This window comes from Struthio camelus, chromosome 3 (genome assembly GCF_040807025.1).
Source record: "Struthio camelus isolate bStrCam1 chromosome 3, bStrCam1.hap1, whole genome shotgun sequence".
Classification (NCBI taxonomy): domain Eukaryota; kingdom Metazoa; phylum Chordata; class Aves; order Struthioniformes; family Struthionidae; genus Struthio; species Struthio camelus.
This window is the reverse complement of record NC_090944.1, coordinates 47,220,677-47,247,264: the sequence shown is the minus strand read 5'-3', so window position 1 is coordinate 47,247,264 and position 26,588 is coordinate 47,220,677. Positions and strand designations below refer to the sequence as shown.

The window sequence follows — 26,588 nt, the reverse complement described above, 5'->3', positions numbered from 1 at the left end:
TGATTGGAAAATGAGCCTTGCCTTAAGTGCCTGCAGCGTGTTGAGCTGACTCAGTAGCTTTCCGGGGAAAGAATCGTGAGAGTCAGGATTTTCCCAAGATACTGAGGTTTCCAGTGTGTTTCAGTCTTTAAAAGACTGCCTTTTGAAGAATCTTTCGGTTTGTCTTCTATTTTGTCCATAGTATTCTACAATTTGGTCTGATATTGATTTCTACTGTACCTCATACCTAGGTATGCATTTCCTTGGTTGTATTATGCCTTTTAATTTGTCCATGTATAGAAGGCTCTCTGTATAAATGGCTTGTGCTTCCTCCTGCACGCGTTCTGCTAATCGTGTATTGAGAGAGCTAAAATATAAGACATTACTATCCCTTTTATGAAATAATTGTGTATGAAGGGGAACAGCAGTTCCTCACCATATTTAGAGCTGTTAACTGTCTTGACTCAGTTGCACAAGTGGAAGATCGTGTGCTGTTCTTTACCATGGTATTCCCAGGGGAATGTGTTACATCACCTCCCTTGTTTTTCACTTAGATGCTTTTCTCGTGTTTTGTTAGGCAGAACTCGGTAACTATGGATATCAGCAGATTTACTAATAACACTTGAACATAAATAGGCTTAGTTTTTAAACATTTCTTCTCTTTTCTCGCTCTATTTCATCATATGTACAGTAGCATTTTGTTTAGTTGGGTATTTGCTTGTGGGCTTTTTTTAACATAAAATTGAAGAAAGTCATTCTGTATTTACATTATTACTACAGTAATGCTTATCCCCTTTTGTCTTGACAAGGGGATGAAAGTGTCTTGATTTGCGTTTTCTTTCCATAGCAAATACTCTTACTCTCATTTTCTAAATAGAAAAATAGTGACAGAGCAAAACCTTGATGGTATTTTTCACCTGGAATTTACTGTTGTCATCATGCAGCAAAATAATGTTGCAATGTTTAAAACCCATCTAATTGTTTTAGTACAGTTATCCATAATAAAGGGGATTTTCAAGTTCATAATCTCTTTTTAATGTATATATTGTATAAAATATTAAAGCATAATTATTTATTTCGGAGCCCAGACTAATCTCTACCATTTCTTTATCTTGCTTCTGCTTAAAGTCCTGTTATACTTTCATAAAAAACTCGAGAGCAGTATGTCCTGCTCTCCAGTATTTCCAGTCTGCTTGTAACCAGGCGGCCTTCCCATACTGGCTACTAGCCTCCAAACTAGACTTCTCTAGTATATCCACATAAGCATAATATTTTTCCCTGTTCTCTTTTTTCTTCCCCGTACCTAAGATTCCTCAGAATGGACAATTATGATCCTAGGTCTAAATGATTAGTCTTGAGAATTTAGGGATTCATCACCAGACTCGGTAAGCACCGAATGGCTGAAAAGAGACTTAAACGTTCAAGATCCGTCTGAACCTGAGTTTGTCATCCTAAGCTAATTTTATGATGAGGAATAGACATTTATTCTTGCAGAGTGGCTGTCTCAAATTAGCCAGATTAATTGCGCCTTAAAACTACCTATTTTTGTCCATGGATTATAAAAAAAGCTTAGACTAGCTTAGATGTTGAAATATCCAGTGTGGGTTTGTAAGTTGGATAACGTGAATCTCATATTTAATCTGCATTTCATTTTCCTCTCTCTACATTGAACATGTTGCTGTTTTACTCAGAAGGGTTCCACAGAGATTAAAACTTGTTTTTGGACATATGTCAACCTCTTACTGAACAAAGTCTTTGTATCTTTGAGAAATGCCATTCTACTGTTCAGTGTGTGAGAAAACCTCAGCAATTGTCTGCTGCTTTTGATCTGTTGTCATCCCTTAAATGTTGCCATTTTGGCTAGGGATATACGATATTCTTTTTCTGAGGCTTTTATTTATTTCTATGAAATAAGCTATTTGTGAATATTTCTTTTGTGAAATACTCTATTTTGTAAGACCGTTAAAAATTTGATGAAGCCATATGGTATTGTAGATTGGCTTATGTACCAAACAGCATATTTGGAATGACTTCATAGGACCAGAGAAGAAGTTTAGAAGAGGAGGACTTTAGCAGATAGAATATAAATGGTGACACTGGATTTAAATTTCAGTTTCATTTCAGAATAAAAGTAATGAGCTGTATACTGATATTACCAGGAATTCTGTCAGTCCCTTTCATTTCTTTTTGCTTCGCTTTTCAACCCAAGGGAACATACAAAAGAGGGCAGGAATGAATATCTTGAAATGCTTGTTTTGGATAGTATGCCTGAGTATCCATAGACCAAACTGATGGCAGACTTGAATTCGAGAAATTTCCAATCTGTTATGTTTCGAAGGCAGCAACAAATAATCTTTGTTTTGGTTGGCTTCCATTCTTTCTGAAATAGTAGCTGCTAACTCTCTGCCTCTTCAGCAATGTGACAGGCAGTGGAGAAGACAAGAGAGGGAATGAGCCACAAATATAGCTATTAGTACAAAATGTAGGATAAGAAGCATCACTTGTGCCTCCACGGAAATATGCCTCCTGTCTGGGACAAAACATGTCACTGGTGGAGCGAAAGGGTGCTCTGACGAAAGCTGGGCCTTGTACTAGGAGGTCTCCTTTGTGCACAGAACTATTTTTCCCTTTTTTTCCCAGATGGACAGATACTTAGTCAACAGCTGAGATGCCGGCACTGAAAGAATATCCCCAGGCTCGGTTACTAATCACCGGAGCCGGTCAGAGGAGCATTACTGCTGTGACTTGTCTCTGTAGAAAGAGGCCCAGCCCTTTTGATTCTAGTAGAGAAAATGGCTGAGTGTCAGCACAGGAGATAGTGATGGCAGGATCAAAGAAACTGTGGTGAAGGACCACATGGGAGTAGTTTATGGAAGTAAATGAAAGAAATAATTGTATGTTTAATAGATCTGAGAAGAAGAGGTCCCAACCAGCGTTGGAGATTTATAGTTACATGTGAATGGAAAAAAAATTAAAACAAAATATCAGAACTGTTGATATGGAAACCAAATGCACTGATAACATGAAATTAGATTTTGTTTTATAAAGAGTGTATTTGCTGATATGTTAAAATTCTGTTTAATTAACTGATGTGATGCAGTTTCTAAGGCGAGGCTGGAGGTTAAGCTTTAAACACGCGGGTAAAGTAGTCAGGATGCACCTTGTGTACTATCAGACTGTGCAAATTTATGTAATAGTAGCAAAATCCTTTTTCTTTATTAATGGAATTTTAAAGATGAATGAGTTCTTTAAGGTTGAGTATTTCTTTAAAGCTTATGTTATCCTGTCATCTAAAAAAAGAAGTGAAATTATCATTAAGATGGCATTCTTCTGAATATTATTATCTAATAGCAGGTCTTTACTGATGTCCTCTTGTGGAAGGACCTCTTCCTCTTGTCCTCTTCTCTTCTCTGATTGACTTTTTTTTTTTAACTTTTTCTCCTGGTTTAGAAAGCTGGAGATAGCTCTTTGTATTCAGCTATTTCAGCTGCCTGTCATAAAAAAACCGGTAGAAATATAAGTGGCAGATAAAAGGAGTGATGCAAGTTTGTTGCTTTGCAAAAACAATGTGTGAAAGTTTGATTTATTCAAAGTGGTTGAATGACCTCAAGCAGCTATCTCTTGCCATGCTCTCTTGATTAAGCTGAGGGAGATAATTCATTAAGAGAGCTACACTCCTGGAAACTTTGAAGGAAAAAACAAAAGGAAGATATCTCCAACTTCTATGTCTAAAAAGTGTCACTGAGGCTAGACTTGTTCATAAGCCACTAGTTCTTCAGATCACTTATTTTCTATTTTGTAAATATGGGTACTCTTTTGGCTCTTCATAAATATTATTGTTGGAATTGCTTTTTGTGATATATTATAAGCACATACTGCTGGACCCACAAGTACATGTATTAATTCTTTCAGCATTTTGCGGTGGAAATTTACCTCTTCCTCCTCATTTTTCAGAGCAGTAGACTTTATGAATTTTGATTCTATCCTGGTTCTGGTAATCTATTTCTATAGCTCATTCCCATTCTCTGCCATATGTATTTCAAAACGTAGCGTTGTGAGTATCGTTAAATGCTTCTTGATGTGTCACAGGACATGCAGATTCAGATTTTAGCCAGTTAGTTGCTGGAGCTCATGGAGAAGAAATTATAGTTATTAAAGATATGGGGCCTTTTGAAGGTCAGCTATGTCGAGAGCTTAATGGTTAGTCTGAGCCTTTTCTGGGACTGAGTAAAAGCTTTTATGGAAAGTGGATGACAGGGTTTTTAGGAGCTTTCTTGTTATGTGGTCTGATAATTATATGAATAGAGGACAAGACACTTTCAGAGTTCAGTCCATTCTGCCTATTATTTGCATGTTAAAATAGTAATGATTACATGCAGCAGTACTCTGCTAAAGTCCTAAACAATGTCGGATTCTTCAGGACTATTGTTTTCTCAATAGACAAATGATTTAAGTTTTTCAAGAAATGCCACTGGCATGCAGACAACCATTTGTTTTCAGTTTGACTGTATAAAAGAATTATGCATCCTAAAATTGCATCTGATGAAACGTTGCTCTGAGACCACAGTTCTGAGCATGTTCCAAGCTCAAACTCAAATTACAGGCATTTGTGGAATTGGCATCACCCCGATCCCTGCATACGGATATTAACATTAGGAGAGGTCTCCAAGACCGTTGAACATAATGTAGTGTATTTATCTTGCTGACTTTTTTTCCTAAAGTATACAACGAAGTAGGCCTCTCTGATCTCCTTATTAACTCTGCTAGATAGTTTTGGAGGCATATCATGGGAAGCCTGTGAGCCTGAATTAATGCAATAGTTCTACTTTAGATGATGTGGTGATGCTATTTTGGTATGAAATAATTTGTAACCTCTTAAAATGGACAGGCAGAAAGCAGTATTAAATGGGATTAATCTCTTGTCTCTAAGGAAGAGAGAAGAGTTGGTAGAGGGAGGAGCAGGCTGCTGTCTGAACTCTTGTTTGTGGAAAACTTGTCAGAATTGTGCAGAATGGAGTTTTCTCATGGTTACTTTGGAGTTCCAGGCTAGTGACTCCTTCTGAGGCCTTCCTAAATCCGTGCTTCAGCCCCTCTTGACTTTATATAGTTACATGAGAAACAAGGGGGAGTTTTGCTCTTATTTCATTGCTAAAACTCTTTAAAAAGGGGATTGTCAAGATGAAAAATGTTTAGATTAAAAATGTAAAATTTGGTAGGAAATACCATTGTTTCTTATTTTCTCTGTTGTCTAGCAATGCTGTAGCGTGGAATACGTTCAGCTGTTCAGCACAACCAAGACATATGCATGGCACAGTACTTGTAACTTATGTGATTGTTTATATGCAATCACATATTTCTTTTTGTAGAGAAAATAACAGGATATAGCTGGCTGATAGTGAGGAGTGAGAAGGTTTAGAAAAGTTCTGTAAAATTTACTAAGATTTCTCTAAGCTCCTTCAAACAATAAACAAGGATAAAATAAAAAAATCAGAAGAGTTTTTGTACTACTCCAACAAAACTTGCAGGCATCTTTTGGGAGAGGTAAATTCAGCACTTTTATATAAGAGTTTTGCAGTAAAAAGTGAATGAAAATGATCATTGAAGTGTATTACCATAAATATGTTGCTTGTGTCCTCTTAATGCTCATCCTAGCAATAAAGTTGGCTCTCAAGCTGCCCATAGTGACAGTGTTCTGTATGTACAAAGCATGCCATCATTTCAGATTGGCACAATTCACACAGCATGTGGATCATTCTCTACTTTCTCTTTTGTATCAATTAAGCACATTGTAAGACTGGAAATTAGTCTTCCTCCCCTTTCCTCCTAGTAACCAAATGCCTTAGTAATGACCTATTTGTCATAGCTACTATTTGGTGTAGAAGTTAAATGTAGATTTAAGAAAGGGATCTGAAGCATCTGGATGGCAGTGGTACACAGGCATAGTGCTAGGAAAAGATTCTTAGTGCTCATCAAGTAAATGCTATGTAAAGATCAGAAAAACAGAATAACAACAATTGTATAAATTTTAGAGTTTTGAAGCTGACATTCAGTTAAAAGATGTTGACAGAGTCTTACGTGTATCTCCTTGGGGCACTCTTAGTTTTTCTTTTTTCAGGCATATAAAATTGATGAACTGACTTACCAGCTTCTAAGAAGATGTCTTTTTCAAGGTCTTTTTCACGACCATCTAATCCAGTCCTGAAGAAAACATCTGCTTTCCCCCTTATGAACAATGTATAACTTGTATTGCAGATTCAGTGATGGCAATTCTATGGTATTTGCTTCTAATTGTATCTAGAAGTTAAAGGCCTTGTTGATAATAGTCAATCTAAGGTGTTTTACCAGGAGAAGTTCCTATGGCATTTAAATTTTGGGGAAAGACCATTACCTTTTCCTTTTCTGTTGTCTGGCAAAGCTGTAGTCTGGAGTATGTCCAGCTATGCTCCTAGGTCTTCCCTAATTGGAAACTGCCATAAAGAACAAGGTGTGCAGGGCAATTTTTGCTAGATTCTTCAATTAAGTTTACTGCAAAAAAAAAAAAAAAAAGTATCCTGCAGATTGGCTGAAAACGCTTTACTATCTGCGTGTAGATAGCTCAATATAAAATATGGCAAAATATACATTTAGTGTAATTGCGCTGTGTGTTACTTGTAATTTTAGAACCAATGCGGCAAAGACATTCAGGTGTCACTGTGAATTCCAGGTTGGTGGGAATGGAGAAGTCAGTCAGGAGGGAACTTCCTTTGGCAAGTGCAATGTTCATTAGCACCTGGCTGTAACCAGTATTATGAGTTTCAAGTGCTCAGAATTCTTGAGTTGGATCTGAAAATTGTGAGATAAATATTTTTACTTTCTAAAAAGTTTTGTATAGTTTCCAGTATTTTGGAGGTAAGCTGAGATAGTGACTCAGATGTTCCTAAAACCAGAAGGCAGTACCACGATCCCCTTCGTACCCTGAGCTTGAGCTTTTCACAAAGCACTTAAGTCTAGGAACTGACTCTTTGACAAAAACACCAACGCTCTTGAATTGAGAGCTGATACCACGACAGCCTCTTAAAAAATCTTTAAAAAACTTTGCCTCTTGCTGCCGCAGCTTTTTCTCGTTGGAGCTTGTACTTAATGCTCCCTCGCCAACGGCTACTTATATGAATTGTGCTATTTCATGTGTATATTTTATATATGTTTACGAATGCCACTGTTACCAGGCTGAATGATCTTGACCTTTGTATGTGCATGCAGCAGAATGACTTTGACTTCCTGGGAGAGCCTTTTCTGTACCAGGCACTGTGTTATAGGAAACGGAGGGAGACTCTCAGTCGGGGTTGTACGAGCAGGCGGAAGGGATGGAGCCTGTTCCCCACACATCGTGCCCAGCTGCCAGCAGCCCTAGGACACTGGACCCTTTCTTCAGTGCCACATATGTAGGCCGGAAACAGGCCACAGAATGTTCTTGGCACCATTTCGTTCTGCACAGCCTCTTGCTTAGGGACACATTGTGGTAATTTCATAGTGTATTACCAGATTCCTTCATGAAGCGTTTTTTTCCAGCCATTATAGTGATTTTTTTTTAATTAAAGTTCACTGGGATTGACAGTTTTTCAGTTGGGAAAAGCTGTCTGGGTGCATGGGAAATAACTGTATAATATAAGTACTGGGGATAAGTGTTTGTGCAAAGTTGTAACTGTTACTTCCCCTTCAGGTTAAGAAATTAGTAAGCTCCCTGCACAGAAGGCAAACAAGAGATGCAAAGGTCAAATTGAGAGATATAGTGCCTTATGGAAGGAAAGAACAAGTTGGAGTGGATAAGTCGAGCTTGTCTTTAAGGAGAAACATCTGAAAAAGTCTATTTAAGCTTTACAAAAGCATAACGTTAGGATGATTATGCACATATGGAAAGGAACACCTTCTCCATATCTAATTTCACTATCTTAAACGATTGTAAAATGATATTTTGAAATACTGTAACTTATCCCTTTGTATTACGTAAGGATATTGTTTTATCAGCGTATTAATAAAGATTTATGTTTCAAACTGTCTCAAATAAGCATAATATTTTTTGATGTCTATATTTTCCACAGAAATTGTTCCCTTCAAGCCCTACATTTAAGACTGATGCCAAAAGAACATTATGAATATATTATCTTTCAAATTCCTGACTGTCACAGGTCTAGCATTTTGTCTGAATAGACAATGGACAGTTTTCAGTGATACTTCTAGAGCTACAGATGGAAAATTATTTAGTATAGTACAGTCATATACAGTCTGTATACACAATATCTGTCTCTCACATACTGGCAGTATAGAACAACAGCCGCTTTGGTTTGGCAATTTCAGCATTTCTGCAGTTGAGCTGAATTTTTATAACTCATTTCCCATGTGGGTTCCCCTTCGCCCTTTATTTATACCTAGAATAAGCCAAACTGATACCAATTCTTTGGCCTCCCATTCTGGGATCTTTTGCAACATCTTCTGCGGAGGAATCTGGTAACTGAACAGGGAGGTGGGAAGAGATGCGAAGATACTGTGTACGCCAGTCTCTCTCCATTGGCCGTGTCTGGAGAACGTGTTAGCTGAGCCTCCCAAAGATGTGGTTTCCTGCATTTGGGGCGAAACAGAGGATGAGACCTCTTTCTCCTTGTGCAGGGGGCCCCTCGCTGTTTGCAGATGTGTTGACAAAAGTCTGGTCTTTAGGTCTGAAGGGCCATGATCTCTTCTTAGGTCAGTAAGTTTGTAACAAGGCCAGTGTAGTTCGGAGAAAAAGAAAAAAAATAAGCTGTCGAATTGTGAACCCTGCTTTTGTAATGTATTCTGTACCCTCAAACTCAATTAATGTCAGTGTTATTTGCAGGGTTTGGCATATCTGACTTGCAGGTAGCATTTGGAAGTATAGAATCTGTTACATGTGTTTTAAGGGCATTGTCCTGTATTTCAAACTTCAAATTAAGCTTATGTCAAAGAAAAAAGGTTTCCTAGTCTAATATGAATTGAAATCTCACTCATTTTTCCTAGTGCCATAAAAAAACACTTTGCAGCTGTAAGCAGTTCTTGCAGGACGGAAAATCGTGATTCAGCATGTTAATGCTTGCAAACTAGAAATCTAAATGAATGGAGATTGATTACTGGGTGATTAATTTTGATAGAAGCTGAAGTTAAGCCCAAAACTTAATTGTGTTTTTGACTGGGTAACTCTTTTATTGGCAAAAGTTTCACATAGAGTAAAATTTTAGTCTTTTGGAGTCCCCCAAAAGTTGAAATGTCAGACTTTTCTGGAGAACAGAAAAATTCCACTTTGCTGACCAGGCCTTTCCCCATCTGTGGAAACTTAGGTGAGATGGAATCTACAGAAAGCATTTGTGCTGGTATAAACATAAGAAAATACTAATATTGTAAAGACAGCAGTAGTTCCCCTTTTTTTTTCTTGATGACTGTGTGCCCTGTTAGACCAATCATACTCTGGAATGTTTTTTGTTTCTGGAATGTGGCACGTCGTTGTCCCAAAGCTTCTGATGTGCCCTCCAAATGCAGTCCTTTAATTTTATAGCGATGGCTCTAATGCGAATCATTTCCCATTCCTGAACTGGAGGTCTCTGAAGTTTTTAATGGCACAGGGGGAGTTGCTGCTCGGCAGCATGACCGTACACGAAGCTCTTTGCAGGTGGCACTGGGAGGTCCTGGGCACCCTCTACTGAAGTCCTCGTGAGTGGAAAGGCTCTGTGTCGTGCAGTTCTCTGTCCTTCACCTCCAATTTTCCATGAAGCTGTTCCCTAAAATAAGTATCTGTTACAAAGGAAGTCCTTGGTGCCAAATTTGAGAATAAATGACATTTCAGCATGTTTGTTCCCTATTGACGAAGCATATAAGCATGCAATTTTCTGTTTCTCACTGTTTTTTCAGCTAAATTAGAGCCAGGTGCACAGCTCAAGCCTTGCTTGAACTTCGATGGCTTGCTGATTGATCTCTTTACTATGAGTGTGCACTGGTAAGATAGTCTAAACGACTTGCCTTTTTCTTAAAACCCCAAAGGTCATTACAGTTTTAATACGTTCAGGTGGTGCTTCAAAGAACTCTTTGTTATTTTACACAGCTAATTCTAAGTCGATCTATATGATCTTTCCAGTACCAGAACCTCAATTAAGCCCTTTATTCTTGCAAACCTTTTTTTTCCCTTAAAGCTTAAACATGCTGCATTGCTAAGCCCAAATATGTTTTATAACATTTTTAAAACTTTGCACAAATGTGTCTAAAATTGAACTCGCATCAACTTTTTCAGTATCATTTAATATGCACAAGAAGCACAACAAAAAAGCAGTGTTATATTTTGAAAGAGATTCAATTTCTAAAAGAACAAAACAAAGTTTAAGCTTTGACAACAAGCTTGGGAACAAAAGAAACTCAAGTCATTGAGGAAAAGTACCCAATCATCATGTCCGCTTGACATACTTGATTGTAGTATAGAACTTGCTTTCAGTAATTGTTTTGAAAGCCATGAAATAGTCGATAGTAAATGTTAATCTCTTAAGATGTGTGAACACTCTAAAAAAGAAAAAAAAACAACCATGGATCTAGTTTGCATGGTGTTGACCTGAATAACAGGATAATGCACTTAAAGCAGCTTATTCATTCTTCAGCGCCTTTTTGAAAAAGAGAAGTTCCACAATGGTTTGCCCCTCACAGTTTAGAAATGACCACTGTTCTTTTCACTTGTCAAATGTTTAATTCTTTTGTCTGCACCCTGGGTTTCTTCATAAGTTGTTCCAAACAGGACTATAAAGGGACTTTTGGGTTATTTCTTGTCGAACTGTAACGTTTATGAAGTAGAATGCGCTGAGCTGTAAAGGAATTTTGAACCTTTGGTGTGGCTGGCCAAGCTTTTCCTCAGAGATGTATTGCTGACTTAATTGTCCATGCTAGTGAGACTCCCAGGCTGGAAGCTTAAACAAACCCCAGAAAGACTGAGTAAATTGTGGTTTAAATATTCCACATTAAGTTTCTATATCAATGATAAGTGAATAAATTCATATAGTGGTCTTATAAGGACAACTGGTTTAGAGTTCCAAATTATAGCATTGGCTACAGATTTGAAACGGTCACATCTATTAAACAGTGATGTAAAAGTGGCTAAAGAAGTAAAAGAACCTATTTTTGAAGGCAATCTTGTAGCTTATTTAGCACTTTTTTACATTATTAATATGAACATGCATTTCTCTTGAATTTTCACAGAATTATAGCCCAGCTGAAGCTGACTTCTTGATGGAATCAGCATGGCTTAGTCTGGCCGTGATGCCTTTTTGAAATGTGACCTAAGAATTTAAAAAATAGAGGGACCAAAGATTTTTTCCTTTTTCATTTTGGGCATTATTTTGCAAAATGAGAACACAGATTGATTGTTTAAGGGAAATTCTGCTGAAGTCTGTTAAAATGTCAAGTCAATTTGCCTGTTAGAGACAGGGGAAGAAGAGTTATGGGAGCTGGAGAAGGGGATAAATTACTTAACGCTGAATTGGACTGTGAAGTGTCCAATATGCTTGCACGGGACACAGAGTAGTGTAAGATTACCAAAAAGGAAAGCTGCTGGTAATAGGATTTTCCTTGCTGTTTCTGCGTTTGCCAGCGCTCGCCCTGACAAAGGTGTGTGGCAGGGTGGCTCTTGCCCCTGGCAGCTCTGCTTGTTCAGACTGGTGGGAAGCACCATGCAGCTCCCATGGGGCTTCCAAACTTCAGATTGCAGACCACTTAGCAGCCAGTTTGCAATTCATGTGGATTTATTTCCTAGTGAAGTAAAATTATCCTTTATTTTTCCAGTTATCCCAAATTCATTTTAAATAACTAGGCAAACTCAAAATGGAAATAAAATATTACTCTAGAGATAGTTCTTCACTACAAAACTGGAAACGATGATTGTTAAAAAGAAGAGTATACAAAAGACAACATGACTTAGAGTGTGTCTGACATCCAGCTCTTGCCAGTATTTCCTGCAGTGTCTGGAATAGGTACATAATTATGATTTTGATTTTACTGCTAGAATACGTAGAATAAAGTGAATATAAAAGTAAAATGTCAGCCAAAGAATATGATCCTCAGACGTGAGTGCTATATAGAATTAGGGGAAGGAAGGGACAAAATAACTACAATGTAATGATTGCATCCTTTTTAACAAATTAATTTTAATTTTAAACTTTGTTTATTCTCCAGTTCAAACAGTTGAATGAACAACGAATATCTTGTGAATGTCTATAAATAATATATTCAAAATATTTTGTTTTGAAATGGTGGCATATTTAGCAACAATTTGAGAAAAATCAGCTTCTAATCCTGCTTAAATTTATATGTTGGATTTTTTTGAGTTTCTAATCTGGCATCTTTCATTTTTTATTGAAGGAAAGAGAAGAGCTAGGGAGAAACAAACATCTTTAAAGGCCTGCACACTAACCTGCATTAGGATTCTCCCAGGGGATACAGTATACCCTCAGAGGTTCAAATTTCTTACTGATTCAAATCAGTCTTCAGCTGTGACTTGTGACCTAAAGGATTTTTCAGTTCTACAGCACAGAAAACTTGTAAAGAAAGTTTAGGAACTTTTTTAAAATACTGAGACTGGATTTCAGATTCCTAGCTTGAATGAGACTAGGGATCTATAAAAGATAATCCCAAAGTATGTTTTAGTTGAGAATTCATGGGAGAGCCAGTGAAAGTGTTCAGACAGGGAATTGTTATAGCTATCATGAGTAGTCAAAAGAGATTACAAAACATTCTGAACACATTTATTAGGTTAATAAGCTATATTTTGGGAAAAATTAGACTGAAATTAGACTTTCCAGTAATGAAGACATGGAATATATACAGACCTGGTGTTCCTAGGTGGACCTAGAGGAAGGTGTGCATCATGAATCTGAAGGAAGAAAAAATGAAAGATTTAAGCAAAGACAAGTTCAGAAATCATACCCATGTGACAGGTATGGGTAACTGGAATGGAGAGTGCTATAATCCGAACTGACAAAAATAGCCTGGAAGGAAGAGAACAAGGGCTTATTTATTTTTTGCCGTATTGAATTTGAGAGAGAACGGGTTTCGTGAATATCAGGTCATAAACAGTTGAAATGATGGGCTAAGTGCTCTTTGTGAAGAGAATTTTGAAACATGAAGATACAAGTAAAGAAAATAGGTTTTTTTTAAGTGTCAGAGCACCATGAGGATGTAAAGGAAAAAAGGGAAAGTACTAACTAAAGCTTTAAAATATACTTTTGAAACCTGACTTCCTGGACTAGACTTTTACTACTTCGCTTGGGAACAATACGCTTCCTTTGATACAAGGATATCTGTTTCCCTTGATACAAAATGTGTCTCTTTAATCTCTTTGTTGCATCTCTTCAATCTTTATGTAGAGGTGGATAAATGGATAGGTACCTGCATATACTTAGGTTAATCCTCAAACACCATACCCCTCTTCTTTTTAGTTTAGAATGTGGTAGTGTAACTTGTTCATGTAATAGTTCAAACTTTTTTTTAATAGGCATTGCTGAAAGATCCTTTGTATATTGGGCTGAGACACAAGAGAGTCAGAGGTCAAGCCTATGATGATCTTCTTGATGAATTCATGGAAGCTGTGACTTCAAGGTATGTGGTACATTTTTGCTGTACATTGGTGAATTCCACTGTGAAATTCCATCTTGGGAGAAAGAAATTTCAATAGCTTATGAAAGGAAGAGAGAATGATGAGACAGAGCTGTCAGATTTCTAACCTTTTATATTTTGAGCATGGTATTGTTTAAGTTGATCAACTGTCTCAACTCCTTGCCCTTGATATTGTAGTTTTATGAATTCACTACACATTCGTGATAAAACTCATGTTGAGATGAGTGAACTAGTTTTTCAAACTATTTTTTCAAGACTTGGATTATTAGGTATTTACCTAGTAATTTTCTATGCCTTCAGTTCAGTTTTAAACTGACATTGGCTACACACAGTATTTTCAGACGTGTCTGTTCATATGCACCAGAATGAACCACGCTTACGGAAAATCCTGATATGTGTCTCAAACTGGGATTCTGTGGCTACTGCACTTTTTTCTTTTCCCTCAAATCTTACATAGTGACTAAATAGATTCAAGAGGAGTATTTGGGGTCTCTTAGTCTATAATGGCTTTACAATCTGACTCAGGTGCAGATTTACTATGGGGAGAATGGGAAATTGTCACCCTGCTCCACTCCAGGTTATCACAAATTTCTGCTTCTTTGTGATTGTGACAGGAATGCATATATTCCTACATGGTTTTCACTATCTCCCTGACTCCCTGTGCAAAACGTTGGCAGTCTGAAAGCACCTACCATACTTGACAGAGATTGTTTTTACTGCCTGTCTGCAGTCATGATTCAGTGTTCATCTTCTCCTCCCTTAGATGTTAAGGTTGCATTCAGATTGGAGCGACTTCCCTTCTCTTTAAAAAAACAAAACAAAACAAAGCATACACATACTCACAAAAAGACAGGATGAAATTTCCAGTGCTTTGGTTTTAACTGTCATGATATAGGCCCGTATTAAATCAGCACTTTCTCTTGCTTCCTTTTTTTTTCTATACAGAAGATAGCTAAAGTTATAATTAGAACGTGATGCATAAAGTAGTACTTCTCACGTGTGTACTTCTAGCCCTGCATTCAATGTTTATACCTAAAATAGTCTAAGTACCCAGATCCTTAGCAGAATGCATTACCTACATATATAGTAAACTCTAAAGCTGGGACTATGCTGTGGAGCATGGAGATAGTTTCCAGTCTTGGTCTTGGTTTGTACCCCCCAGCTGTATTTCGATTCTGTGTTGGGATTTAACCTGAATGTGCACAAACCTCCTTCCTCCTGCCCTGGTTCCTGTGCAGAAGAAACCTGGGCAAGGAGGCAATGTTAATATACCTGTGTGAAGCATGGATTCCTCCACGTGTTACTGTAGTCTTCCCCATCTTCCCCACCAAGAGTTTTTCCCTCACTTGCCCTTTCTTTAAAACGAACAATGTGTTTTTTTTATGCTGAAGAAAATCATGAGTGTCAAGCAGAGTTTGCTTCAATAATATCTGAAGATCTGGTTGACTTGTTCTTTTTTCTTAAACATTATAAAACTCTGTAATTCTGAGCAATTTTTAGCAGTTTGTGTTTGCTTGACCTTCTGAAAGATCACTTTGTTCTCAGTTAAACTGTCATGGTCTACAATGGTGTCCTTTATTTTATGTTTCAAAAGTGGAGCACTTATAATTCAAACTTTGATTTGAAATGGTTGACTTGTGAATTGTTTTGGTTGTAGTGTAGTGTGACAGCTGTATTATTTATGTTACTCTGATAAGTTGTAGGCAAAAGAGATGTACAAAGTCCATTTGTTCAGTCATTTCATGTCTTCCTAATTCAAATTTGTATTTAGCTTGCCACGGGCAGGCTTGGCCCTTCCTGCTGAGTCTCGTGTGGTGGGTCTGACTGTTGAAGATGCAGGTCATGATTTGCTTGATTGTTTGTGTTGTTTTCTCTTACCAGCCATTGCGGTGATTCTAGGTAATTGTATGCTCTGGTTAAATGCTAGTCATCTTTTCCTTTTGAAACTTTCTGTTTCCTCCTTTCACATTTATTATCCTTCTGCTGGCTGTTTCAGAGGACTATTTGCTTCATTAATCTTCTTAGATGCATGTTTACTCTATTGCATTTTAGGTTAGCTATACTTAGTGTTAGTTATTGCCAGTGTACTCCAGAAGAGGCCATCTTATTTAACATTGCCTAATTAATTCTGAGAATGGGGAAAGTTCCTGGGGAAATATGTGAAGTGTTTTGAGATCCATGGTTTATTTATCAAATGTGATTTTTTTGAAGACATACGTAACCATAAACATCACAGAGCACAAAGCTGTCGTGTATTTCAGTAAGCAAATTTAAAGGTGTCAGATGATGACAAATATTTTCGAGAGAAAAGACTGCAAGTTGGAGAATTATAGTAAATATCTATTTTATGTCTTTTTCTCCCTTGTACGTCTATAAAGAAACTGAATGCTAGTAACAGTGAGAACCTGGTTTTAGCAGCATTGCCTGAGAATAGGTAGGAGCAGCCAGCCGTGCAGCGCAGTGCATTTCCTATGTGCTTTTAATTGGTTTTCAAGGAATCTTCCCAGACATGAGTATCATATTTGATTGACTACAAATTTCAAAACGCAGACTTGTGAAATAGTCTCCAGTCCCAAGGCTTGTCCAGTTCCAGGAGGTTTTGGATGAGGAATGGTGTATTCTGTTTTCCTTACTTTTTGACTGTCAGTAAGATATAGCACCACCACCACCAAAAAAAAAAAAGGTATTGATAAGGCAACCTGTGTACAGTAGTAATTTTATAGTAGCTACTGTTTTTCTAGACATGGAATTGATTAAAAGGTGCTCTTTTCATTTCACATCTAGATAAGAATAAGAACAAGACTAGTAGTAAGTAGTTCATCTTCATCTTGCTTCATCTTGCTTTTGTTGCTCTGGTAAATAGTAGATGTGATGTGAAAAGATAATCAAAGTAATATAGTTATTCAGTCATATAGCTACTTAGCTACACGTATGATACAGGACTGATGTATATAGTCAAATGTAATTATAGTGGCCCCTGAGCGAAGAGATATGTGTGTATTTTTATGAAATTATTCAGAGTCCCTGTATTGTATTTTATGTTGTATTTCATACTGAAATACATAGTTAGAACTATTTTGAAAATGAATTAAACTTGGAGTATGCTGTTCTTTTCTAGCAAATTGAAGAGCAATGGAGCATGTAGGAAGTGGCTAATATATGTAAATAGTACGTGTGACCCAATTCACTAAGAAAAACTGAAGTTCACAAAATAGGAGGTACTGATGGCTGTCAGGTCAGGCCAGACCAGGGCAACTTAGAGCTTTCTCCTTCTGCTCTGTATCAGCCAGCAGCTCTAGCTGTGGAAGGCAGAAGAATCCTGGCTTTATACGTCCTTGCAACTTCCATCCATAACTAGAATTTCCAGCTGATCAGTTTAATCCAACTGAAAAACTTTTTTTCCACTCTACTTTAATAGTTTAAAACAGTGACAGAAATTACTGAAGTTCCAAGTATTTACCACAGTTTGTTGCACTCTTAAAAAGCTGGTGCTCCTGGGTATGTCAACGAGGTAGGGCAGGTTCGTATGGCCGGAGGGCTGCAAGGTTAGCTCTCAATGACGGGTAAAGAAAATGTTGTTAAGGCTGATGACTAGGCAGTGCTGTTGGATGTCTTTAAAATTTTGCTTAAACTAATGAATAAGCTTCTAAGACTAGAAGAAGTGCTAATGTTTATTACAATGTAAGATTCTGGTAGAAGAAGCTATTCAAGCAGCATCCTCATGTATGTTTTAGCTTGACCTCAGACTGAAGAGATTTTGAATGCCTCTGTAGGATTCAGGCTGAGAAAGGTATTTTGTTGCATTTACAATATCAAATTGATATATAAGTAAATAACACAAATCAGACTTGCAGTACAGTCTGAGAAACAAGCTTATTTTCAGTGAAAAACCATCTTGAAGGCTCTTACATCTGTTGCTTGGTAAAGAAACAAGGTTGGTATCAGAACAATAGGCAAAAGCTTCAAAACCTATGGAAAGATTTTGAATCTGTCAAATATGTTAATGAAGGCCTTTGGCACTTGAATAATCTTAAAATCTTGTGTGAAGATTCTTTTTGTCTTTGAGAAACTGTAATTCTCTGCCTTTTTCTCTTTTACATAGACAAACTGAATATTGATCTTTTCTGTTAGATCAAACAGTAAAAAAAATAGTATTTTTTTTAGTATGCAAAAATAGTATTTCTGTTAGAAGAATAGAAATGGTTGAAGTTACTGCAGTAAAAATGTCATGTAAATTGCAGGATTTGAGACGTAGTATGCGAATTAGCAGGATTGATATTTGCGTTTTAGACTGAAACTCTTGAAAAGCTCATTGGTGTTTTGAGCTTTATTTAGCATTGAGCACATGTACATTAGTAAATTAGTATATGCAAATTATATATGTATATATAAATTAGTGTTTTTAAAGTATTCAATTAGCATTTAAGCTATTATTTTAATATTAAGAAAAGAGGCTTTATTTTTTTTCTCCTTATATGAAGAGATTGCTGAAAATTATAGCAAGTATCCAGTAAGGGAAGAGCTTTAAACTGCGTCAGTAAATGAGGACTGAGAGATAAAGAAAAAATATTCTTCCAGCCAAACCATATCCTTACATTTTATTTTGTTCTGCATCATAAATCAGATTTTTCATTATTTAGACTGAATTCCGGATTTCTTCCTAGAACAGATTCTTTCTTCAGTCCTCTTATTTTTTTTTGTTGCTGCATAGTACAGTGTTGTATATTCATATACATACACACACATATATTCATATACATACATACATACATACATACACATACACATACATATATATATAGAGAGAGAATATGCAACCTGAATTGTATATTCATAATGCATTGAATGTAGTGTACCTCTGCAGTTTGTAGGTAGTTTGATAAACTGACTTAAGAAAGTAGTGATCAACAGAATAGTATTAAATTGCCTTCAGAGCGAATTCCTTGTTGAAGTGGAAGAACATTCATCTTTGAGGGTTGTTTTGTTTTGTTTTGTATTAAAAGGGAGGATGGTAAAACGTCAAGAAAGGAAGTGTGCAAGACTTCTAACTGAACTTCAGAGGTTTAATCTTATATTTAGATTTTTGTAAGCTGATGCAGCATCATTTACAATGTGTCATGCTCAAATGTCACCTTCATAGTGTAAATGTTGTGATGCATAGAAAGCATGTTATATGAAGGTATAGTTTCATCAACTGCAATAATTTCCAGTTCTGTGCCTCCCCTTCCATTCACTCCCCTAAGAGCTCCTCTTTTAAAAGAAAATTATTTATGAAAGAGTCAGTGTTTAAAGAAACCTGAAAATGTCCATTCCTGAAAGATTTTGCTACAGTATCCAACGGACTATCCTTGCAGAGTGAAACATGTACAATATGATTTTTCCCAGATGTGGGAAGGCAGAAGCCTATGGAAAGTATCTGGACTTCTGTTGGCATCAATCCACTGAACAGCTTTTATTTACTTACCTCTGCATATATTTTTCTGTTTATTAATTTATTGCTTGTGCCAGCAGCTGCTCTGTCTGTGGCCATGTGCTAGGATTTCTCTAGACATTGCTGGGGGGTTCTTGCTTTTGTGTTGGTATGATAAAAGTGAATCATTTAGGGGAACAGAACTCTTTTAGAGGAAAGGAATGTTTTACAACATGAGAAAAAAAGGGCCGATATCTTCATCATTAAAGAACATAAATGAAACTGGAAAACTTGCTCAGAAATGTTATGCTCTGCCATATGAAGAAATGGATCCTAAACCATTTCTTAGGGAGAAGTAAATTTTTAAAAATGACAAATTGTTCTGAAATAACTGTATTTACAGAGGAAACTCTTGAGAGGAAGGATTGCTAAACAAGACTTTGGTGGCTGGGGTTGATCCACTAAGATTTCCTGTATAACCATAGGAAATAACGGTTAATCTTCTTATTCTAGTTTCTGTTTCTTCCCTCCTTACCTGGGATGATGCAAAGAAAAAATGTATCAATGCCTGAGAGGTATTCAGATAAACTATTTGGGAGGGTCCTTAGGTCGTTGTTTGCCCATTAAAAAAGACCCCAAACTCAAAAACTTTGCTGTTTGAAACAGAGACTATTGCTTTGGATAGTAGAGGGTCTTACAGAAAAGGAAAAGTCAAACAATCTTGTAGTCAGGGTTCATTTTATCCTAGTTCAAACGGCTTTGATGGTTGGCCTTAGGAAAGTCTTCATTTTTTGTGAATAACCATGATGACTTGTAACCATTGTCATTTGCAACACATAAATTTTCATCGGATTATGCCACCTCCAGGAAGTCTGCTAAGGAAACTTGAACCATTCCCCAGGCAGTGGTGCTTGGTGACTACTTGGAGTCATCCCATGTCTGTCTATATAGGAGACAAAGAGAAGTAACTTTGCTGTACTACATTTTTTTGAGATGAGATGGCTTTGTTCACATTTGCTGCTCATTCTGTTGCCAAATCTTGGGAACTCTGAGACAGAGGGGAAAAAGGATCGGTAGACGGGATCTGCTTCTAGCCCATCCATATATCCCATCAGGTAGAGGGGAGCAGGTTAGTTAATTCACCCTCAGTATGGCTATATTATCAACATCACAGAAAGAAAAACATAGACAAACTACCTTTCTTTTTATGATCCTGGTGTCTGTACCCTCCTTTTTCCCTTTTCTGCAAATTCATTTGGTGGTAAAATTCTCCAGATCAAATTGCTGCGTGGTGGTTGTCTGGCACTCCTGGACAACCAGCCCATGCTGTTTGACCTTCTACTGTGGGAAACCTGAATTCTGCGTCCTTCTTTTAAAAAATCCTTTTAAACCCTTGCACTGTTTTACCTGTTTGTGTCCCACTTTCTCAAATGCCAAATTCAACCATAAACTTTTGTGCCACTTCTTTTCGCCGGACTTAAAGCTATGAAAACATAAGACTCGTGATACTAGATTATCTGCCTTCCAATTTTTCCTAAAACTCAGTCGTACACTGATTAACTGTAAGCTGAAATCAGACAGCAGGTGTTGCTTGATTGATACTGCACCAGCTAACTAAGAAAATATATGTATCTTACTTGCAAGAGGTGTTTTCTATCCATCCTCCCCCATAGCTTTTGTATCTATTCCATACCCAGGCTTGTCGCTTTTACAGCTTAACATGATGGAGCTCAGCTTGATTCAGACTTTGGTTGGCTCCATTATATACAGTCCATAACGACATGTCTGCTAAAAATGAGACAGTCTCTCTTGTCACAGGAGAAGCATTTGCCGTTTCTCTAAGTACTAGTATTCTGTGCAGAAGCTCAGAGTCCTGCTCCATCAGTGTCCTTGGCAAGGGAAGGCGGGAGGAGAAAACATCGCTTTGTCATGCGAAACCACACTCAGCTTTTGCAGAGATATAAACCATTCTGATTCATCATTTCCTTTCTCTTACACGCTCTCAAAAAATGCTGACAGCTCACCAGAGCAGTAATAAATAAATATAAATAAATATTCCAGAGTCTGGGTTTAGGTGACAGTCAAAACATCAGCAGCAGTGGAGACTGCTGGGAATGTGTCAGATAAGAGCGGGAAGTGGGATGTGCTGTCCTCTTTGAGGCGGAAAAGAGCTTAGTAGCCACTGCGTCTTCTTAAGGGTCACCCCTTGGCAAAATGGGAATGAGAGCTGTGTCGCACACGGTTTTTCACTGTGTGTGGATAGTGAATCTGAATCTCCCCTAATGCCATTAGAAAGTCTTTCTGGATCTCTTGTAATGCGGTTCTCTGCTGTCAGAGAGTCCAGTTAGTTGCTCAGATGGTACGAATCTGTACTGCACTGCCTCATGTCCACGCTTCAAGCCCTTGGCAGTGGAAAGCTGGGGAGATTTGCAGTTGCAAGTATTAGCTTCATTTTTTCACCTTTAAAATATTGGAACTATGCTAATGAACAGCACTCTGTTTGTAAAATCTAAAGCCACAAAAAAGATAGGAAATGTAGATCTTAACCCAATCTTATTTGCATATATGTTACTTGTTCTTTCATTGCATCATCTTTTACTAGGCTTTTCCTAGAACCTCACTTTCCTCAGTTTGCAGAATGGGCAGAGCACAAGGAGTAGCCTTCAAGTTACGTTGGCAGCTGTGCATCTGATATATAATGTTTGGGGGGATTTTGTGATTGGTAGCTTTTGACAGATTTAAAGACTTCTGCATATGCATTTGGTGATTCATTTGAAAACTTGTTATAGCTAGGAAAAAGAAAAATCCGCGCTGCAGGCCAAGTTAAATTATATCTGATTGCTGGAAACAGTACAAATATATGCTCTTATATAAACTTTTCAGACACAATAAATGGCTTACGGAAAAGTGAATCTGTCAGTGAAGCTAAATCATAGCAGAATAGACTGACTCTAATCACATCAAGTTTATTTGTAGAAGGAGTCCTATTATTGTCTGTAATGTGAGACCTTGGAGACGTTCTTAGCAAAGATCAACAGAGGAGTCTTGAAAAAATAAAAACTCCCTTCAACCCTTAAAGAAAATGAAAAATAACCACATACTGAACTGTGGTACTAAGGGAGAAGGGTATTGTTTTGATTTTGTGGGACAGCACAGAGTTGGGGAATATTTTTATTATTTGTTATTGCTTCCCTTCTGCCAAAACTGATTTTGAGCTCAGAATTGTGTGTTTCCATATCTGTAATAATGCTCAGCTATCTCCTAGGTTTGCTTGGGTCAATGAAAACCGAACAAGTTCAGGCTTTTCTTCCCTGAACTATTTTAAGAAGAAATTTTTCAAATGGAAAAGGCCTGCCTGGGTAATCTTGATTGCTTTATTTCCTCTCTTATAGCTGCAGCAAACGGTGGCCAGGATGTTAGCTGGTGCGACTGTATTGTAAATGGAGTAAATGTTGATTTTATTTGCATTATTTGTGTGAGTGTAGTATTTTCACAAGGCTTATGATGTTGCTACAGAAGTATGGTAGTTTTCCAGGCTGTCAAAAGTGATTTCTTAGTTCTTTTTTTCCATTTGGAAACCACAGTAAAGTAAAATATCAAATTTTGGCTGAAATTCACATCAAAAAGTAATATGTTATCTGTTTCTCTTATGCCATCTCTATCCCCTTTCCATAAAAAGTTAAGAATTATTTCTATCCAAATTTCAACTGTCAGAAGAACTTCCATTCACTCTCAGTCTGACTGATAGCATTAGATATCACAGAGCTTCTTCTGTGTGCTCCTTTAACTCAGCCAGGCAGAGCCACTGCCATATTTTATTTAAAGTATCCCACCTGAACTACAGCTACTTCTATCTATGGTTCCTAAAAAAGGGCAGATAGATTTGTTAGTCTTAAAATTCCTTCTCTCTTCCTCAAATACAACTTGTAGAATTAAATCTGCTTGTTACTGTCACAGAATAAGAATGACAAAGTTAAGAAGGAAATCTGGGTATTGCAACCCTGGCCAAACTCCTGAGATTGCAGGGGTTTTTTTCTCCATTGTGCTTCAGGATAGAAAAATGTTCCAGGCAATGCAGTTTCTATTAGGCAAAATATTGATGTCAATATCCAAGTCAGTTCTTTTAAAGGAAACAGCGTTTATCAGATAAAAAGCAAACTGCAGAATACAAAATAGTTAAGAAAAAGGGATGGATGAAATACAGAGGGTATCCAAGGTATAGTGGGAGCCATAGTTACAGACCTGAGGATTGTGGGACCACTGCTTTTTAGTTAAGCACAAGTGACCCACTACCCAGGAGGGTGCATGATTTAAGCAGATTCAGAGCATCTAAGAGCTTTCCCAGGAATTTGGTAGGGTCGAACACCCAAGTGTCACTTGTTGTCTGGAATGATGTAATTATTGCCTATTTCATAAGAATTATTCCCTTGTTTTATGTCTACAACTGGGAACCTGCAGGTTCCCAGTTGCCTGCAGATAATACACCGTTAATAAACATCACTGACATAACCGTAGTGCATCCTTTGGATCATAATAACTTGTTTTTCCCCTGGTTGATTTAGCAATAAAACTGAATTTTTGTATTCTGTTATTAGTAGGTCACTCTATTAAATTGCGTGCCTGGACTAAGCTAAAAATGTAGTAATTCACGAACCTGACAGATTATTTGGAACAAATGTATGAATGTGATTGAGGGAAGTTATTAGAGGTGACTGGCAAATTAAACGCTTTAAAGAAATGCATCTTCTTCAGATTCTTTGTTCATATGATCAGGATTCAGAATAGAAATTCTGAAAAAGAGTAAATTGATATACATAATTCTGCAAATAATATAGTTTTTAAATAAAATCTAGGTTATTATCCACTTTCTTTTTTTTTGTTTAGAAAATATACAGAAAATAGAAATATACATTTCTGAAGTGATCACTTATCGCTTGCACCTGACAAAATAACAGACTAACACAGGCTCTGCCAGAAAGACTTGCCCAGAGAGTCCATGATACCTTCCCACATGTATGCAGATTTTGCATTTCACTTGTTTTGAATGCTTAGCATTACCTCTTTCCTTCTAATTAGCAGTCTGTCTATACCAGTTTCAAGGAAGTAAGGCATACCAAGAGCTGGCTTAATTGAAGGGAGCTCAAGAGTGCGGCTTTGAATTGCAAAATAGTGCAGTGTATGTATTTTACTGATTCATTGTCTTATTACGCTAGAGGTAAGGAAACAGTATTTGATATCTGCAATATTTTTGGCATGTCCTGGAAATTCCAGATGCACATCTTATTTCTGCATTAACAATTGCTGCTGTTTATACAGTACTGTAAAAAATATTAACCTGGAAATGGCTGAAAAATGAAGTATGACACATCAGACCCACTACCATATGTAAGTGCAGTTAGCTGACACTTCATCGACACCCATAGTGGTGCCAGTGCTAACAAAGCCTGAATAAGTCGTGTCATCTGTTTAGCTAATATGTTTGTTTAAGAAAGCTTTTTTGAATGTGAGTGTATTTTAATAACTGGATTACTGGAATTACAAGGTTGCGGATTGCATCCCCAAAACCAGATATAGTCAACAGAGGTCATCTTTACATAACTCGAGGTGTGTAAGAGAAAAAATCCAGGCAACACATATTTGAAAAAAAAGGACGAAGTTTCAATGATTCAGAGATCTTTTTCTCCTAGCCCCTTACTTTTTCAGGATTTTGCTGGGGTTTGAGTAATTGGGGGAAGAATTTCTACTGCTAGCCTTGCATTGGCTCCAGCATTGGGAAATTCTTTAGGGCTTTATCTCCAGCACAGTGTTACTTTGATATTTCGCCTTGTAGAAATGGGATTTAGCTTAGTACAAAACCAGAAAGTTATCTGTTTCAAACGTTATACTTTGGAAGCATCAAGAGAAGTATCACTTAATTGGCTAACTTTATTTCAGAATTGGTGGATTTTAGCATTAATCGTTCATCTACTTGCTGATCTGTATCAAGCCTAAATGGCTACTGGAAAGAGATTGCTGGCAGGATTTGCTAAAAATGAACTATGCACATTTCAGTAAGAATGGAGTTAAACATAACTCCACCAGCAGTATGCACTAGAAAAAGCTAAGGCTTTTTTTCAAGAAGCTATTCTTTCTAGAAATAATTAGTTAAATTACACTATAAAATGTATTTTAGTATAGTTTCTTTGTGATTAATTCTTACTGTTATAAATCAATGACTTGTTTTGTTTCCCTTTTTTAAAATACTTTAAAATAATGAATGTTTTGAATCGTTGCTCTTGCTCAGGATAGATCTCTGATCTAGAAAACAGGCACAAGAGTTCTTTTCGTCTTACAAAAAATATTCATGGGAGCAAGCTTATCATGTCCATTTTATGAACTTGAATTCTTTGAATTCTTGTCTTAACAGAAATTAATATCAGAAAAAGAGTCTGTAAATCTGAAAGGATATTGACAAAAATGGAAGAAAAAAGTACTCTTGTAATAAGCCACTAGCTGCCACATATAACTAAGCTTGTGTTAATTTTAAGTTGCATACAAGTTTAAAAAGTGCTTAATCTACTTATTTTTTCTGGTTGTCATCTGGGTTTGTAGTTCCATGCTTAAGAATTTAACACAGAAAACACTTTTTCATACAAAACACTTTTAGTATCAGTTTGAAGCACTGGAATTGTCACAGTAATTATATTTTCCACATGCTTTAACAAACTATGGGAATCTTCAAATTCATCAGTATTTTTAAGTAAGTCCACTTGTTTACATATATTTTGGCCTTGCAACATTGAAAGTAATGGATTTTCTTTTTCTTTGCTTTTTTTCAGTAGGCACAGAATAAAAAGCCTGTCTTGTAAGAGATATTCCATTTGTCAGGGATGGAGACATCTGAAAACCTTATGGAGTCCATTTCTGTGGCTGGATGTAATGGTCCAGACATTTAAAGATCTTTTTTACAGTATTGAATTTTTACTGAAAAGGCTTTGATTGATTTCTTCTTCTGAAAAATTGATTATGATCTGAGCATGTGTTTGACTTCTGTACTACTTCAGTTCTCCAGCCTTGTGACTGCAGTGATTCTAGTGAATTTATACTGAAAAAAGTAAATCTTTGATCCTTCACATTTATACCAGCTAATTTAAGAACGTTAGTACAAAGGAGTGCTCTGTTAAATTTGTTAATGATTCTAAATTTATTTAAGAAAAGGATTTTTCTGCTTAAGCCAGACTACACAGTGTTGGAAAAGTTTGTTTCTTTTTCTTTACCAGAAAACTACAGAAGCTGTAAATTATATATGGAAAATATTTTTAAAGAATGGTATTTTCAGGGTAAGAGAACTGAGTGCAGCTGGTTCGGTATATTTTCCAAATCAGATCTCAGAATGGGAACCAGCTGCTCATACGTTGCACTTAGCTAAAATGCCAGCCTATGCCGATTGCCCTAATCTGGCCATTTTGGAAATAATGTACATGAGGAATATTGGATATGATCTTGACGTCAGATCTGATTGTAAAGTATCCTCACCTGCGAACAGCAGCAGCCCTCAAATGCTGTAGGCCCCCATCCTAAGGACATT

The 26,588-nt window shown here is 36.9% G+C and overlaps 1 protein-coding gene across 1 annotated transcript in view; it reads left to right on the top strand.

Annotated features, from left to right (window-relative positions):
• ME1 (malic enzyme 1) overlaps positions 1–26,588 on the top strand; it is a 196,668-nt gene that overhangs the window by 98,446 nt on the left and 71,634 nt on the right. Inside the window, exon 6 of the mRNA XM_068937655.1 lies at positions 13,490–13,593. Coding sequence (XP_068793756.1) covers positions 13,490–13,593 — 104 coding nt within the window. The remainder of the gene's footprint in view (positions 1–13,489; positions 13,594–26,588) is intronic.